This window comes from Juglans regia, chromosome 16 (genome assembly GCF_001411555.2).
Source record: "Juglans regia cultivar Chandler chromosome 16, Walnut 2.0, whole genome shotgun sequence".
In the NCBI taxonomy this organism is placed as follows: Eukaryota; Viridiplantae; Streptophyta; class Magnoliopsida; order Fagales; family Juglandaceae; genus Juglans; species Juglans regia.
The window spans coordinates 1,166,699-1,183,375 of record NC_049916.1 but is presented as its reverse complement, the minus strand read 5'-3'; the positions used below and the strand labels follow the sequence as shown (position 1 = coordinate 1,183,375).

Here is a 16,677-nt window from a genome sequence, read left to right as displayed (position 1 = left end):
ATTCTGATCAAGAAGTAATCTCTTCCGAACACCCAAACCAAGTTATAATGAGACTAAAAAACGATCCTTTATTGCCGTGTGGAACATGGATTATTAACATTATGTCATTCCTACAAGCGATTCCCCATTCAAGATTGAAACAAGTGTTATATGAGGACTTCAAGATCAAATAGAATATTTTTCTTTCCATTCCTAGTGAGCCACTTATTTCTCCGAAACAAGATATCAAAGTGACTTTGCTCCATTTTCCCAACGAATCAACGGGGTTACACCATTGGGATACATCGGAAAGTTCTAATCTTTGGCAACACTCAATGAATGCATACAGTGTCAACACGAAGGCCGCATGAGCCCAATGAGATGAGTTGAGGGTGGTGGAGTGGGGTGTAAATGTGAAGATATTGGTACGACGCGTCTAAGCGTTGGAGGCACGTCACGTGGAACACACGACTTCGTCAAATTGTGAGCCCCACACTAATGCGATGACTGACAGTTATGGTGTCTTCTTAAAAATTGACCTCTAGGAAGTTCAATGGAGTGGTTCCTGTGAACTATGGGTAGCCCAGAGGTCGAAGGTATGCACAGTGGAGCACATATAAAAGTGGTTCACCACATATAAGCAGTAAACTAGCATAACACTTGCATCGAAAAGCAACCGTCAATGATGATATATAAGAACCAAGAGGCTAAAACATTAGTTCAAACACAAGAAAATGCATTTCGTGTGTATTTTGAGCGAGGAATTACAACCAAAGAAACGGGCACGAATAGCCAGCCATACCAAACAGCAAAAGACGGATAAATTAAGGCAGATCCTTCAAGAAAGCGCACTCACATCCCCACCTGCCTATATTTACGACTATTGCATCTGGCCAGATCCATAACGGGGCAACATCGATGACTGTGGTATGCCACTCTGGATCGATGACTGCATCATTCCTGGGGAAACTTGAAACGGCATTGTCCCAGGTGGCATGTAAGGATTATTATGCATCTGCATTGGCATGGACTGCGGCATTGGTGGAACACCATGGCCCCACCCAGCTGAAGGCTGAGGCATCACAGGGTGCTCTGGAGTTGGAGTGAATGGAGTCCTGTTGTACTGAACGGTAGGACCCATTACCGAAACTGACTGGTTCCCAAGAACCGAGGGCTGGGGGTTCACCACGGGATTGTTTGGGATTGTATAGTCTCTGCTCCGATCATTATTGACCTGTAATCAACACACCAAACACCAAATGTGACATTTATTCATTTGAAGTTTAAATCAATGAAACGTGATAAGGAACATCCCATGATTGTTCATAACATCCCTCCCTTCCTCCCCGGCTCAGTAAACCAAAGACATCAAGGCCCAAAACATGCATCACGGTTGCAAGTATACTATAATCAACAAAATATAAAATTAAGTGGTGTACTGTGGTTGTAGAACTAATTTTCCAATCCTGAGGCAAGTCAATAATCTTTCCCCTTCACACAACCCAAACAAAAGAAAAAGGGAAAGAAAGAAGAAAAAAGCAAAAAGATAAGTGTTACTTCTGCTGAAAGCCCAGGGTCGCAGGGCAGTAGGGCAACAACATAAAGGTATCAACAGGGCAGCAGTAAATTCATGTAATAAAATATAAAAAATCCCTGCCTTCTCCTTACCAAGGATTGCCTTTCTTTCCGTTAAAAAAACCAAATCGTGCATCTCATTTTTGAAGATCAATGTATAATTTTGCACATATCACAACGTATCAGAAGTAGTATCCAGAAACCCCCTTACCCTTTCTGCTAATTAATGTAAATGACTACCATAAAACATAAGACAAGATTCTTCTCAAAGGATATAGTCTGATTACCCTAATGCTGAGATCAGTATGGCGTGAATATGAGATGTGAAGCTTGCAAAATCCTCCATCATAGATGCAGTGTCCTTCCAAAGCTTCCTTGGCAACAACGGCAGTTTGAACATCTGCAAGTATGGCACCATCGGTATCAGTTATGTATCCTTGTTACTATATATGGAAGGCTGCAATCTTTTCTTACCAAGGACGTAGACAATACCCATAAAGCAATAATGAGAACATGAAAGTGCTACAGTAGACAGACAGACATACAAGCATATCTAAAACGCACATGTATATGAAACGAACAACAAACTCAAAAGGCATAGGTGTTGGGTAGATTAACATGATATTTATCTTCCACAAGGCAATCATCCTGTCATTCTTTGAAGTTGATTTGCTTACAAAAATAAGGCATTTTCGTAACAGCATAACTTGTTGCCTGTTGGAAGTTTTCTTCAATGTAAATGAACAAACTCGAGAAATTAGGGTAAGCATACACGCCACAAACACACAATCACAATCCAATAGCCACTTGATTAGACAATTAGAAACAGATTTTCAAGCAACCATGCCGCAGAAAATAAATACTGGCATTCACTTTGGGCAATTATACAAGTCCATAGGCTAGCAGGTAAGCACTTAGCCGACAGAGCACATCTTTAACTTTTTTATAGGTAAAATAAAATTTTATTGAATCGAGTAGGTAACCAAGTACACAGAAAATATATACAATGAGTACACTTAGGTCTGGTTTGAATTCACAAACTTTTGAAACCATCTTATCTCATTTCATCTCAATATCTAAACACCATTCAAACACAAACATTCTTCAATTTCAAATTTTTAACTTTTTCATCTAATCATTACAACTTTCTTAAATTTCCTAAATTTCCAAATAAAACAATTAAAATTATATTAAAAAATTATATTCTAACCCTTTTTAACTTTATAATTTTTTTATTCAATTTTTTCTCTCTCCTCTCCCAAAACCCCATAAAAATCTTAACTCAAATCATTTCATTACTATTAACAAATTATCTCACTACTATTCACAGATTTCTCATCGCATGTAACAAAACGAGGCCTGTTGCAAGTTAGGAGCTACATATGGATACAAGAAAATGATGAACACTAGCCGACAAAGCACATCTTCATATTATCCTTTTAAAATTATTTCAAAATTTTTCTCTCCCGCTTTGTAAGTACAGCCTTTCGACTAAAGAAAAAAAATCGGGTTTAAAGCCTACCAGGGTATTGAATCAATGCCTGTACGCCCCCATTCTTATCAAACATGGCAATCTTCTGGACCGGCCCAAAAGCAGAAAACACCTAGCCAAGAAAGCAAGCATGCGAATTATCAGAATTGGGTATGAATTTGCACCAAAAAAAAAAAAAAGTACGACTTACCCAAAGGAAAGGTATGAATAAAATATAATGAAAAAGAAGTGTCGAACATGACTTCAAATAAAGAAAAAGAGAAGTAACAGTAGCAAGGTCAGCCATAATTTTTTTTTTTTTTTATAATTCAATTATATTAGAAGAGCAGTGGAGCGCAACCCAAGTAAATAGGGTGAAATGCGAATACAAGAGAGCCAATTTAACAATTGCTATGTATTATGATAGGTACCATATGTAAAGCATCCAAGGTGACGGCGTACTGCATGTTTTCAATAGATGCAAGAAGCACGTTACTCTCTGGTTCTAGTTTTTTCCCATCCAAACCCACAGTTAACTGCAATGACAAGGGAAAAAATCCATTTAATCAAACCACAAGAAATATCTAACATTTTAAAGATCTCTCATAAACAAAAATTTAAGCTTATTAAGTATTGACATGCATGACAATGCTTTGCAGTAGTGACCCAATGATACCAAAAAAAAAAAATCATCAGATTGTGTATGATTGTGAGTGTGATAGCCTCTACCAGTAGAGCCCTCTTATCTCAAAATCAGTAATCAATAGCCTGTGTAACACCTTTGATGGCCACAACTAAGAATGCCCAATAGATTATTTGAGTGCCACCACCTAGATGTCTGCATAGTTACAGGAAGTGTCAATTCCCATAGCCTTACCTGACCACTTCCATCTATCGCTGAAGGAGCAACAGGAAGGTAAGGATTAGTATAGTCCCTGAATCAACAGAAAAAGGGATAAGAAACTTGCATACATGACTTGTCTACAATCAATGAGGGAAAGATACATTTTAAGTACAAAACAAGTAGAAATACAGAAATATAGGATACTGTCTTTTTGGATAAGTCATATTAACTTTAATTCAAATCGCAAAGGGGTGCAACCCAAATACAGAACAAGGATAGGAAACACCAAACCATAGGGATGAAGAAAAAGAACACAATTCCATGAAATCTATAAAGCTGTTGGCCCGGAAACTATTTTCCAGAAAATTGAAAAAAAAAATCAAAATACTTGATGCTCAGATGAAGAGACAGAATTACCTGCTCCGATGGCTCTGGAATTTCACACTCAAATCTGTGTGTGCAGAATACGTGATCCTAAGGTTGCAGGGTCCAACATGCTCAGGAAGAAGATACCTGAAGCCAGGGTCAAAAAATATCAGTAAATCACAATGCAGGAACAGCTAACAGAAAAATGTATATAAAGTGCACAGCTTGTCCATGGAGCACATGAAAATGCCGGGATCAAGGACCTGTTGGCACAACACAGCATACCAATATTTTCCGTGTATTCAATTATAAAATATATAGAAACAGGTAGAGCAAGAGATGTTTAAAAGTCCAATTGGAGTCTGACAGATCAGTTATAGCACAACTGCTGTCTAACGTCCAATGGGCTACTTGTCTCAATGCATGAGCCACATAACAGCCATACGTTTCATGGAAGTTGGACTAAATACCATGTCAAACAAACAATACAACTGTCACCTAGGAATGCTTCTTCCATCTAAGGCATTCTTTGCAGAAGAGGCAGTTTCTGTATCTGAAAATTGTACCAACGCCTGGAAAGAAAAAGGAAGATATTCAAAATGAGCATGTATTCAAATGCTGGGAGAACAAAGTGAAGGAAAAAGAAAGTTTAAGAAACCTGGAATCCAGCTGTCTTCTCAAAGGTAGTAATCTTATGCACAAACCCAAAAGCTGAAAAAACCTGCATCACCAAATTTTTTTTGATTGGTAAAAAGAGCCAAAAAAAAAAAAAAAAAAACTGCACCACTAAATAACTTTCAGAAAGATAAACAAAAACAAAAATCCTGTGAACTCAAGAACCAATAGCATCTATTAACTCATTCCAGAATGAGTGCAGAAAACAGGAAGGTCTTATAAATTCAAAATTTCAAGACCTTGAGCAAACAAGGACAACTGACAGATTTTATCAATTACACATGCCACTAGGAATAGGAATTAGCATTTTATATATTTGGAAAAAATAACAAAGAATTGTAGGACATGAAAAAAAAGAAAAAGTTTGAAAATAATATAGCTAAGCATCCACATTATTGCCAAAGAAATTCTAAGAAAAATCTTCAAGCTCGAACTTCAGCTAAACTTAGTGTTTATGAAATAAATAATTCCCACAGATAACCCAATGATTATATGTGAATAAAGGAAAAACAAAAGTGGCTAACTAACAACTTCTGGAAGTCCTTCCATATTCACATTGAAAAATGCTAACAGGATCATGCTGCTGGGCATGTCCATCGGTATCAAATATTTGCAAGGTTAAAAATTTATTCACCTACAAACTAGTGTCTAAGGCTATAATACCTCATATAATTCACAGAAAATCATTAGCTCAATAATAAGAAGGGTAGGAGAACAATCTTTTCCCATGAAATTTTATATTCTCCCAGTAGAGGAAGATCAGAGCATCATAAAGCTTGTGTGGACTTTGCTGCACAAACCTAAATTATCAAAACCAACTAAAACTATGACTACGAGAGAATCACAAAGATTAATAACTGAGTAACACAAAATTCCATAACAACTATACTGGATGTAGCTATGCTACTAGCAAAAATCGCAAAAAATAGAGTAAGAGGAATGCACAAGAGAAAAGAAAATGATTAAGGCCTAAACTATGGTAGGAATAGGAAGTTGAGGAGGAAGAGTAGGGAAGAAAGAGGCAGTGTTAAGGAAAGGAGAAAGAAGACAAACACACATGTGCTCTTTCTCACGATGCACTAAGCTGCCATCGAAGTTATTGCCTTGACATGGGCCTGCTGATCCATTTACATTTATGTCAAAGAAAAGCTTTCCAAAACATGACACAACCTATTACAATAACTCAGTGGACGCATCCTTATAGTCACAAGTTTACCTCTTAAACGGTAAAGGAAAGCATGCAATTTGCTTACCAAATGTAACACATCAATGCTGACAAGGCGTGCATCTGCACCCTCTATTGTAACTAACAGTACATTCCCAGCAACATCTGCAGTAGTTTTGTTATTTACTATTTCTTGCCTATTTGAGTACTGTAGGTAGACAGTTTTGCCACGCACTTGAGCTGGCTCAGAGGATGATGCATAATATGATATCATTGCAATAGCTTGATTTAAATCAGCCTGAAGAAACCAAGATGTAGAAAATGAAGGATGTCATACAACATAAATAGCAGGAGGAAAGATAAAAACCAATACAAGTTTGTAAGGACCCAAGGAAATACGCTTAGGCCTGGTTTGGACAGCAAAGTGCTCCCAACTCATCCCATCTCATCTCAATATCTAAACACCACAAACACAAACACTTCTCAATTTCAAATCTTCAACTTTTTCATCTAATCGTTACCTAATCATTACAACTTTTCTAAACTTTCAAACAAAATATAAAAAACAATTTAAGTTTTTCAAATCTTAAAACAAAAATAATATTAAAAAATTATATTCTAATAATATTTTAACTTTATAATATTTTTATTCAACTTTTTCTCTCTCATTTCCCAAAACCCCATAAAACATATTAACTCAAACCATTTCACTACTATTCACAAACCATTTCACTAATATTCACAGATCATCTCATCTCACTATTCAAATGAAGCCTTTACTAGTAAAAGTCACGATTACAGTAATAGTGTCTCTTGAATTTGAAATCATTATAAATCTAGGATACTACAAAATTGCACTTACGAATTCAATAAAAGCCTGATTTCTGTTCGCTCCAACATTGCACTTTGTGTTCACAACTTTACCAAATGGCTTTCCAAGTTCAATCAGTTCCTCCTCAATGCACTCCCATGGTAAGTTTCGCAAATGAAGCACCTTCGATGGAGGTTGGGTGTAACGAAACTGTTGCTGACTCGACACAGAAGCCATTTGAACAATAACCCCACCCTATTCTAGAACACCGCAAAAATGTGTCCTCACTACCACCCCTACAAAGAAACCCATTTCATAGTCAGGTTACACGCAATAGAATCATGGACTAAAACCTCTTTCCTGTCCAGCTACAATATACTTCTAATTTCACACTCCAGGCATGCATGTCTTACGTATTACAGTCGCATACACATTGCTTGTCCTACAACCCATCATGTTTTCAGTATCAAGAACGCATTTCAATATTATAAACATTTGATTTGAACAATATATCATCTTTTCTGTCTAACAAGGGCTTCATAGGATTTTCAAAACCGGGCCTTTCATGGTCAGAGAAAAACAAATCTTGAATCAAATTTTCCAAATTGAGGCAAAAAAAGTTATTTTCAAGCTCATTTTTTCGAAGGCCTAAAATACATGTTTCAAGATGGAAGCAAACAATCCAAAACACAAGCCACCGCAAGCAGAAACTAGATTGCGCGGAAAACTAACCATGGGTAACACTATATTCCTAAGTATTGTTGTTAACGGCAAACAGCGAAAGGAATCCGCACATATCCAAATAAAACACAATTTTCTTTTTGATCGGTAAAAGAACACATACCCAAATCAAACAGAAATTAGAAATATAGATAACCCCGACAACGTAAATTGAATACCGAAATTCCAATCGATTCCTCAAGAACCCGAACCCCTATAAAGAAATTGATTATGTAACTACATATCATTGAAATAAAGGACCTTTATATCCTTAACAAATCAACTTCTTTATAGCCTTAAACGATAAACCCTATAGTGAGAAAATAAAAAATCAATGCATTAACCAACGCACATTCAAATTGCAAAAGTAAAAAAGAAAAAAGAAATCTGCATTAAATCTTAATTTCTACATGTATGTTTATGTACAAAGTGAGAGAGAAATGAAAGAATTCAGCATAAACGTACACAGAAACGCAATTAAGGGTAAAAATTAGGCAAAAGCGAACAGAAAGGAGATGGAATTGGAAGTAGCAGAGGAAATGGCTGAGCCTAATGAAACGCAATTAAGGGTAAAAAATTAGGCGAAAGCGGAGAGAAAGGAAATGGAATTGGAAGTAGCAGGGGAAATGGCTGAGCGTAATAGCTTTGAGCTTTTATCTATTTATTTTGGTTAGGGTTCAGAAAGAAAGGGAGTAAACTGGAAACAGAGCTTGAGAGCTAAGTAGAGGACCAGGGGTGGGCGGCGGGGGGGTCCCGTTTTACAATTTATATTACAATTTATACAAAATATGGACTAGCAAATTTAAAATTATATAGTTTTTAAATTATAGTCATATTTACAACATTTAAATTTATAATTTAGGTCTAAAAATATATTTTTAATTACTTTTAGACTTATAAATAATTTTTAAATCAAGTAAAATATAATTTTTTTTTTAAGTAGACAGTCCAACCCAACAGGGCGGGGTACCCTACCCCCACATTTCGGGTGCGGGGAGAAAACCCCACCCCCCCTTTCCATGCGAGGCGGGATGGGGGGAAGGGGTGGCCCCATCTCTTAGGGGCGGATAGCACTTCTAGTAGAGGTGAAATCTCTCAATTCATTAATTATAAAAATCTCTCGGTTCATTGATTAATAATGATGGATTCGTGGTGGTTTGTGGTTGTTGAATTTGATTTGATTTAATTTGGGTTTTAATGGGAGAATGCTTGGTGTACACCAAACCAAAATATGCTTCTCAAATATGCATATAAATATAAATGAATTTTTTTCTTTTTAAAAAATATTTGTAATCATTAAAAAAATATAAATTTACTAATAATTAATTTTTTAATGAAAATAAAAAATAAATATATTTAATAGACATATTTGAGAGTTACAATATACATATGTGCCTTTTTTGGGGGGCATATATGCTTAATAAGTCCTTTAACATTGAAAAGAATAGGTCTCTTTTGGATATTGATCTAAGTTGAGATGAATTGAGTTTTTTTATGAATAATAGTAAGTTGAGATTAGGGGTGAGCAGTGGGGCCCCGCTACACTGCCTCGTTCACCCTGCCCCCGCCCATGAGACGCAAGGGTTCCATTCCGCATATGCGGGGGGCCCCACCCACACCAGAGACCTCCAGCGAAGGTGGGGGATGGAAGGGGCTAAGCCTCGCTTCTTTTTTCCCCAGCCCAGCATAATATATAATATATTTATATTATATATATATAATAAAATAAAAAAACACTCCACAAGTGAAACGATGTCGTTTTGTCCATCACAAAACTGCGTCGTTTCATTTTACCTGTTAAGTCCCACCCTTTTGGCCCGTTCAACCTTCTAGCTTCTCGAATTCTCTCTCAGACTCAGACTTTCTTGCGCTCTATTTGTTTCTCTGTCTCTTACTCCGGACCTTGATTGGAACCTAGATTTTTTTTTTCTTGAGTTTTGGGTTGAAGATTGGAGGAAGCATGGGTCAAATCGGAGATAGAGGATATGAATGATTGTGAATTTGTGTGCTATGAATTCTGATTTGTGCATGTATTTGAAATTGAACGAATTTGTTGAAACCCCTAAATCAATTTAGGGTTTCAGATTGAACTCCTAAGGTCTTATGTTGCTTGATTTTCTAATTTTTTATTGTGTTGGAGAATCAGAAATATCTTCTCAAAGAGATTTCAGTGATAGCTCTCCTACTCCTACTAGTACTCCTGCCCCAACCAGTATTATTGCCCCAGAACCTAACCCTACTCCAATCCCCCTCTCTCTCTCTCTCTCTCTCTCTCTCTCTCTCTCTCTCACACGAGCACAACATCTGAAGATTGAGACTCGTTGTCTCTCCGTCCATCGTTTGCTGCACCAAAGGTAAGACTCCTTACTTCGGACCTTGATTGGAACCTAGATTTTTTTTTTCTTGAGTTTTGGGTTGAAGATTGGATGAAGGATGGGTCAAATCGAAGATGGAGGATATGAATGATTGTGAATTTGTGTGCTATGAATTCTGATTTGTGCATGTATTTGAAATTGAACGAATTTGTTGGATTGAAACCCCTACATCAATTTAGGGTTTCAGATTGAACCCTTAAGGTCTTATGTTACTTGATTTTCTAATTTTTTATTGTGTTGGAGAATCAGAAATATCTTCTCAAAAGGATTTCAGTGATAGCTCTCTTACCCTTACCAATACCCCTTCCCCTACCAATACTATTGCCCTAGAACCTAACCATACTTCAATCCCTGGGAATACACATTGCCCTGCCTAGGGGTGCTACCCACCCCTACGGCAGGATAATAGGGTGCGGGTGGAGGGGGTCCTCCGTCCGCCCCCCGCATTGCTTATGGGCCAAAGAAGCGGTTTCTGGACCATTTTGGCCAGAAACAGCTAAAAATAGGCTTAAAATGGGGCCCATAAAAATAGAATTTTTTTTTTCAAAAAAAAAAAAAGAGAGTTTTAAAAAAAAGTTGCATGAATAAAAATAATATATACATACACAGTTTGATATAATTAAGAGTAATGAAGTACTATTGTAAACTACAAGTCTACTACCTAATAAACTAATAAATAATAATAATAACTAAGCTATTACAAAAATAAAATGGAAAGTCTAAACAATTACAAAATTACAAAGAAAAAAGTGTCCAAAGAACATTGTATCAACATTACAAAATTACAAATCAAATACATAATACATATATCTGATTCAAAATTCAATATTCTAAGAAATTAATAATCTAAAAAAAGAGGCGAGTTGTTTGAGTTTTTGACTGTGACATTTGGGGCGGCAGGATGGATAGTCTTTGACTCTTTTGAGGCTTGAGCACATATTCATATTGCAGTGGAGGTAGACATCGTCTGAGTCGTCTCATGTGTTTTACAGCAATCAATACTAAAATTAATACTAATGAAATTGAAATGAATATAAACAAGTCAAAATAATAAAATAAAAATAATAATTACCAGGTGGTCCAGATCCGGACTGATCACCACCATTTTCTTCGGTTTCTTTAAAATCTAAAACATCCGAAACATAAATATCATTTCTCATCGTCCAACTTTGTGTGCATATCAATGCCTCCACAATTGTAGGAGACAATAAACTACGGAAAAGATCTAATATGCGCCCTCCAGTACTAAAGGCAGACTCCGAGGCTATGGTGCTAATAGGGATGACCAACATACAACGGGTAATATCATAAAGGATGGGATATTTATTTGATGCTGCCTTCCATCATCCTAATATGTCAAAATCATTATCATCTTGAATAAGATCTGTTGACAAATAATTGTCTAACTGTGAAACCACCTCCGTAGATTGATGGACTAGTGTGGGATTATGTGCGAGGGTCTTAGTCCATGCCAGTCCATGCCAATCTATGCTTCTTTGTTGCCCCGTTGTCTAGAGGAGGTGTTGGGGTACGTGTAGGTGTAGTAGATGCAGTATCACCCTTAATTGCATTAAACTCATTATGAAATCTATAAAGGATATCTCGGGCCATCTCACCAATAAGATCAGTCCATGTCTGATCATAAGCAAGTCCCATATCGTATAACATGCCTGAAATTTTTAGACGTGGATCAAGAATAGTAGTCACATATAACAAAATATTTAGTTTAATCAAATCTCTCCAATACTTGTCAAATTTGACCCTCATAGTCAATGTCATCCACTTCATCCTTAGATTGGAACCCTTGCACATGTCGTCTAATTCTTCTTTCACCCTACATATTTGTTGAAAAAATTCATGGGATGTAGGATGTAAAGAAGCAGATGACTTCAACATGACATCGTAAAAAAGTTCGAGAAAATCAATAAATGTAGCAGCTACCTCCCAATCATCATCATTAGGCAATCCTAAACCCCTGTACTCATCAAAGTATTTGACATATTAAATATTTTCATCACCCAATAATTGAAAGGCTTTTTTATATTCTTAGGCCGCCTCCAACATCAAGAAAGTTGAGTTTTATCTGATAGGAACATCAGTACAAAGACCATTCTTTGATGTTATGCCTACAATATTCGAAGTAATCTTGAATTTCCCCAATCTAGAAGGAGAAGACCTCACAAATTTCACAGATAGTCTAACTCGTGCAACCGAGTTATCAACATCTTTTAACCCCTCAGTCACAATTAGATTCAAGATATGTGCAGAACATCTAACATGTAAATATTCACCACCCAAGAATGTCTTATTTGCCTCTCTAAGATAAGTTTTCAGATATCCCAAGGCGACATCATTAGACGAGGCATTGTTAACTGAAACTGTCAAAACTCGTGTCAACTCCCACTCCTTTATTGAGGCCTCTAAGGCCTTCCCAATCGTCCCACCCTTGTGATCAGTTATTTGACAAAACTTAATAATCTTTTTATGAAGAATCCAATCAGAATCAATAAAATGAACAATCAAAGACATATAATTATAATTTGGGATAAAAGTCCAAGTATTGGTAGTGAGGCAAACTACCGAACCCGCCAATTGGCTCCTCAAAACATCTTTATCTTTCAAATACATCTTTTTATTATCATTTGTCACAGTGTGGTGAGAATAAAGCGTAAATCTAGGTTCCAATTCTTGGACAAATTCTTGGAACCCTCTCCCATCCACAAACTGAAAAGGTAGCTCGTCTATGATAACCATACGAGCTAACTTCCTTCTACACTCATCAACATTATACTTTGTAAACCCCTTAAACGTTGGACCCCCACTACTCCCATCTGTCATTTTTTTTAGTCCAATTTCTAGCATTGATTGACTATTCTCCAGTAAGGATCTTAATATTGGACTCTTCTTGCATTGTTCCTCTAAATGGACCTTTAACTGGGATGTACCATGTTTTCTATAGTGACATCCTTATATTTTTTCACAATAATTACATTTAGCTTGGAGGTTATTGGGGTCACCACCCTCTAGTTTAGTAAAATGAGACCAAACTACGAAAACAGTTTTCTTGCTTTGTGTGGGCTTCGGGGCGGGGCAAGGTGTATTCCCACTCCTAGGAGTTAGAGTAGGGTTATGTTCTGGGGCAGGGGTACTAGTAGGGGTAGGGGTACTGGTACGGGTAGGAGAGCTATCAGTGAAATCTCTTTGAGAAGACATTCCTGATTTCACAACACAATAAAAAATTATAAAATCAATCAACACACGATATACGAAAATCATAATAATACACCGCACAAGGCAAAGTGGAACATAAAGTGTATGGTATGGTACTATGGGATGATGAGTAGCCTCAAAGTTATAAGTTATAAGCCTCAAATTTATAAGTTATATTTTCCACTACCTTCCAAACATGCACTTAAACACATTATTATTTCCATTAACATTGATTTCTAAATAAACTTAATAGTTAAACTTATCTTTCTTCATGTAAACAAGCCATATTCATATATAACTGTTTTATAATATGCATTTTTTGGAATATTAAAGATAAACCTACAACTAGTTTACAACTATTTTGTAATTCAATTTAAAATAAAGAGTAATTATGTAAGATTGAAAATACTTTTTAATGAAGTGCTACAATCATATTAGTTTATGGACCTTTAAATAGTAAAATAATTATAAAAAAGTTGTAGGTGTATTATTATGTTTTTTCCGAATATTTCTAACTTGCTATTTAAAATGAAGAAACTCATGTCGGTAGAGCATGAAAAAACAGATCAAACGATAGTGTGCAAATCTCGTACATCCTAAAATTTTAGGGGTTTCAATTGAAACTCCTAACTCAATTTTAGGGTTTCAGATTGAACCCCTAAATTGAGTTAGGGGTTTCAATTGAAATCCCTAAATTGAAAATTAAGGGGTTTCAATTGAAACCCCTAAATTTTAGGGTTTCAGATTGAACCCCTAAATCAATTTAGGGGTTCAATCAGGGGTTCAATTTGAAACCCTAAAATTGAAATCCCTAAATTTCAAGGTTTTGGATTGAACTCCTAAATTGATTTAGGGTCCTAATCTACAAAAACAAGAACAAAAACAAAAACAAACAAACAAACACACGAATCAAATACATGCACAAATTTCTCCACAGCACACAAATTCACAATTATTCCCATCCTCCATCTCCGATTCAACCCAACCTTCCTCCAATCTCCAATCCAAAACTAAAACAAAAAAGAATGGGTTTCGGATTTCTTACCTTTGAGTGGCGGCGAATTCGAAGTGAAAATTAACTTTAAGTTCACACCAGTGACTGGAAAGTGGAAACTAGGTGGGCGGTGGTGCTGCTCGTGCAGTCGTGGACTCGTGCGAGATGGAGAGAGAGAAGACTGAGAATTGAGAAGTGAGAGAGCATGAGAGTCAGAGAGAGTGAGAGAGGAGAGTTCGAGAAGGTCTGGGAAGTGGGAAGGGAAACAGATGCGGGGAGGGGGGAACCTTAACTAAAAGTGAAACGGCACTGTTTCACTAAAAATTGAAACGGTGCCGTTTCACTTTTAGTTGAGGCTTGCCGCTTACCAAGTCTAAAAGTGAAACGGCACCGTTTTATCCATGACAAAACGGCACCGTTTTACTTTACTCATGGGTTTATATATATATAATTTTAATTATATATATATTTTGAGCGGGGCGGGGGAAAAGCGGAGTGGGGCTTCGCCTCCTCCGTCCCCAGCCTCCGCAGCTGTCCTGGGGTGCGGGCGAGGGCCCCTGCACCCCGCTTGAGTGGGTCGAAACCCCCGTCTCGCATGGGCGGGGCGGGGAAAACGGGGCGGGTCAGTGGGGTGCGGGGCCTTGTTGCCCACCCCTAGCCCCGCCCCCAAACCCACACAGGGCAAGAAAAATGTTTCCATAGTTTGGTCTCACTTTACCAAACTAGAGGAGTGGTGACCTCAATAACCCCCAAGCTAAATGCATTCCAGTTAAAAGGTCAATTTAGAGGAACAATGCAAGAAGAGTCTAATATTAAGATCATTAATGGAGAAGAGTCAATCTAAACTAGATATTGGACTAAAAAAATGGCGGATGAGAGTAGTGGTGCCAACGTTAAAGGGGTATACAAAGTATAATCCTGATGAGTGTAGAAGGAAGTTAGCTTGTATGATTATTATAGAGGAGCTACATTTTCAATTTGTGGAGGGGAGAGGGTTTGAAGAACTTGTTCAAGAATTGGAACCTAGATTTACGCTTCATTCTCGCCACACAGTGGCAAAGGATATTATAAATATGTACAGAAAATATAAAGATGTTTTGAGGAGCCAATTGGCGGGTTTGGTAGTTTGCCTCACTACCAATACTTGGACTTCTATCCAAAATATGAATTACATGTCTTTGACTATGCATTTTATTGATTATGATTGGATTCTTCACAAATAGATTATTAAGTTTTGTTAAATTGCTGATCACAAGGATGATATGATTAAAAAGGTCTTGGAGGCCGCGATAAAGGAGTGGGGGTTGGCACGAGTTTTGAAAGTTTCGGTTGATAATATCTCGTTTAATAATGTCGCATTGAGATATCTGAAAACTTATCTTAGAGAGGCAAATAAGACATTCTTGGGTGGTGAGTATTTGCATATTAGATGTGCTGCACTTATCTTGAATATAATTGTGACTGAGGGGTTGAAAGATGTTGATGACTCGATTGCACGAGTTAGAATGGATGTGAAGTTTGTGAGGTCTTCTAATTTTAGATTGGAGAAATTCGAGGTTGCTGCGAAAACTGTGGGTATAACATCTAAGAAGGGTATTTGTACTGATGTTCCTATTAGATGGAACTTAACCTTCTTGATGTTGGAGGTGGCCCAAGAATATAAGACAGTCTTTCTATTATTGGGTAATGAAGACATTCAATATACCAAATACTTTGATGAGCACTAGGGATTAGGAAAGCCTAATGATAATGATTGGGAGGTAGTTTCTACTTTTGTTGATTTTTTCAGACTTTTTTGCAATGTCACATTGAAGTTATCTGGTTCTTTGTACCCTACATCCCATAAGTTTTGTCAAAAAATATATAAGGTAAAAGAAGAATTAGATGACATGTGTAAGGGTTCCAATCTAAGGATGAGGGGGATGATATTGACCATGAGGATCAAATATGACAAGTATTGGAGAGATTTGAGTAGACTAAATATTTTGTTATATGTGGCTGTTATTCTTGACTCCGTTTGAAAATTTCAGGTATGTTATATGGTTTGAGACTTACGCACGATCAGGCATAGGCTGATCTTATTGGTGATATGGCCCGAGATACTCTAGCTAAATTGTATGATGAGTTTAATGCGATTAAGAGTGATACTGCATCTACTACACCTATACCTACCCCAGCGCCTCATCCAGACACTGGGCCAATAAAGAAGCGTAGATTGGCGTGGACTAAAACCCTCGCACAGAATCCCATACTAGTCCGTCAATCTACGGAGGTGGTTTCGAAGTTAGACAACTATTTGTCAGGGGGTCTTATTCAATTTGATGATGATTTCGATATATTAGGATGATGGAAGGCGACAATAAAGAAATATCCCATCCTTCCTGAGATGGCCAGCTGTATTTTAGACATCCCTATTAGCACTGCTGCCTCAGAGTCAACATTTAGTACTAGAGGGCGCATATTGGATCTTTTCCATAATTTATTATCTCCTA

General features: G+C 37.0%; 1 protein-coding gene across 3 annotated transcripts; it reads right to left on the bottom strand.

The window, feature by feature from the left end:
- Positions 1–602: 602 nt before the first annotated feature.
- LOC108982724 (polypyrimidine tract-binding protein homolog 2-like) lies at positions 603–8,350 on the bottom strand. 3 transcript variants are annotated; one of them, XR_004798566.1, is made up of 12 exons: positions 8,072–8,341; positions 6,938–7,182; positions 6,164–6,373; positions 5,968–6,028; positions 4,894–4,956; positions 4,734–4,807; positions 4,287–4,382; positions 3,903–3,960; positions 3,457–3,561; positions 3,077–3,158; positions 1,842–1,954; positions 645–1,213 (listed from the first exon to the last, which is right to left on the bottom strand). XR_004798566.1 is itself a non-coding variant. In XM_018954178.2 (11 exons), exons 2-11 carry the CDS (start codon positions 7,121–7,123, stop codon positions 860–862), a joined length of 1,341 nt encoding a protein of 446 aa, XP_018809723.1. In that variant the 5' UTR covers positions 7,124–7,182; positions 8,072–8,350; the 3' UTR covers positions 603–859. The 3 variants fall into 3 exon arrangements, 2 of the variants coding, with proteins under 2 accessions (XP_018809723.1, XP_018809726.1); XM_018954178.2 differs by lacking the exon at positions 5,968–6,028 and having other exon boundaries at positions 603–1,213; positions 8,072–8,350; XM_018954181.2 differs by lacking the exons at positions 5,968–6,028; positions 8,072–8,341 and adding an exon at positions 6,475–6,532 and having other exon boundaries at positions 6,938–7,048.
- Between the last annotated feature and the right edge of the window lie 8,327 nt (positions 8,351–16,677).

Excerpts from the sequence above, each read along its gene's own strand:
- LOC108982724 (XM_018954178.2), bottom strand. The coding sequence starts at position 7,123 with ATGGCTTCTGTGTCGAGTCAGCAACAGTTTCGTTACACCCAACCTCCA. Across the intron at positions 4,808-4,893 it reads AGAAGACAGCTGGATTCCAG|GCGTTGGTACAATTTTCAGA; the intron begins GTTTCTTAAACT and ends TTTTCTTTCCAG. Across the intron at positions 1,214-1,841 it reads ATACTGATCTCAGCATTAGG|GTCAATAATGATCGGAGCAG; the intron begins GTAATCAGACTA and ends TGTTGATTACAG.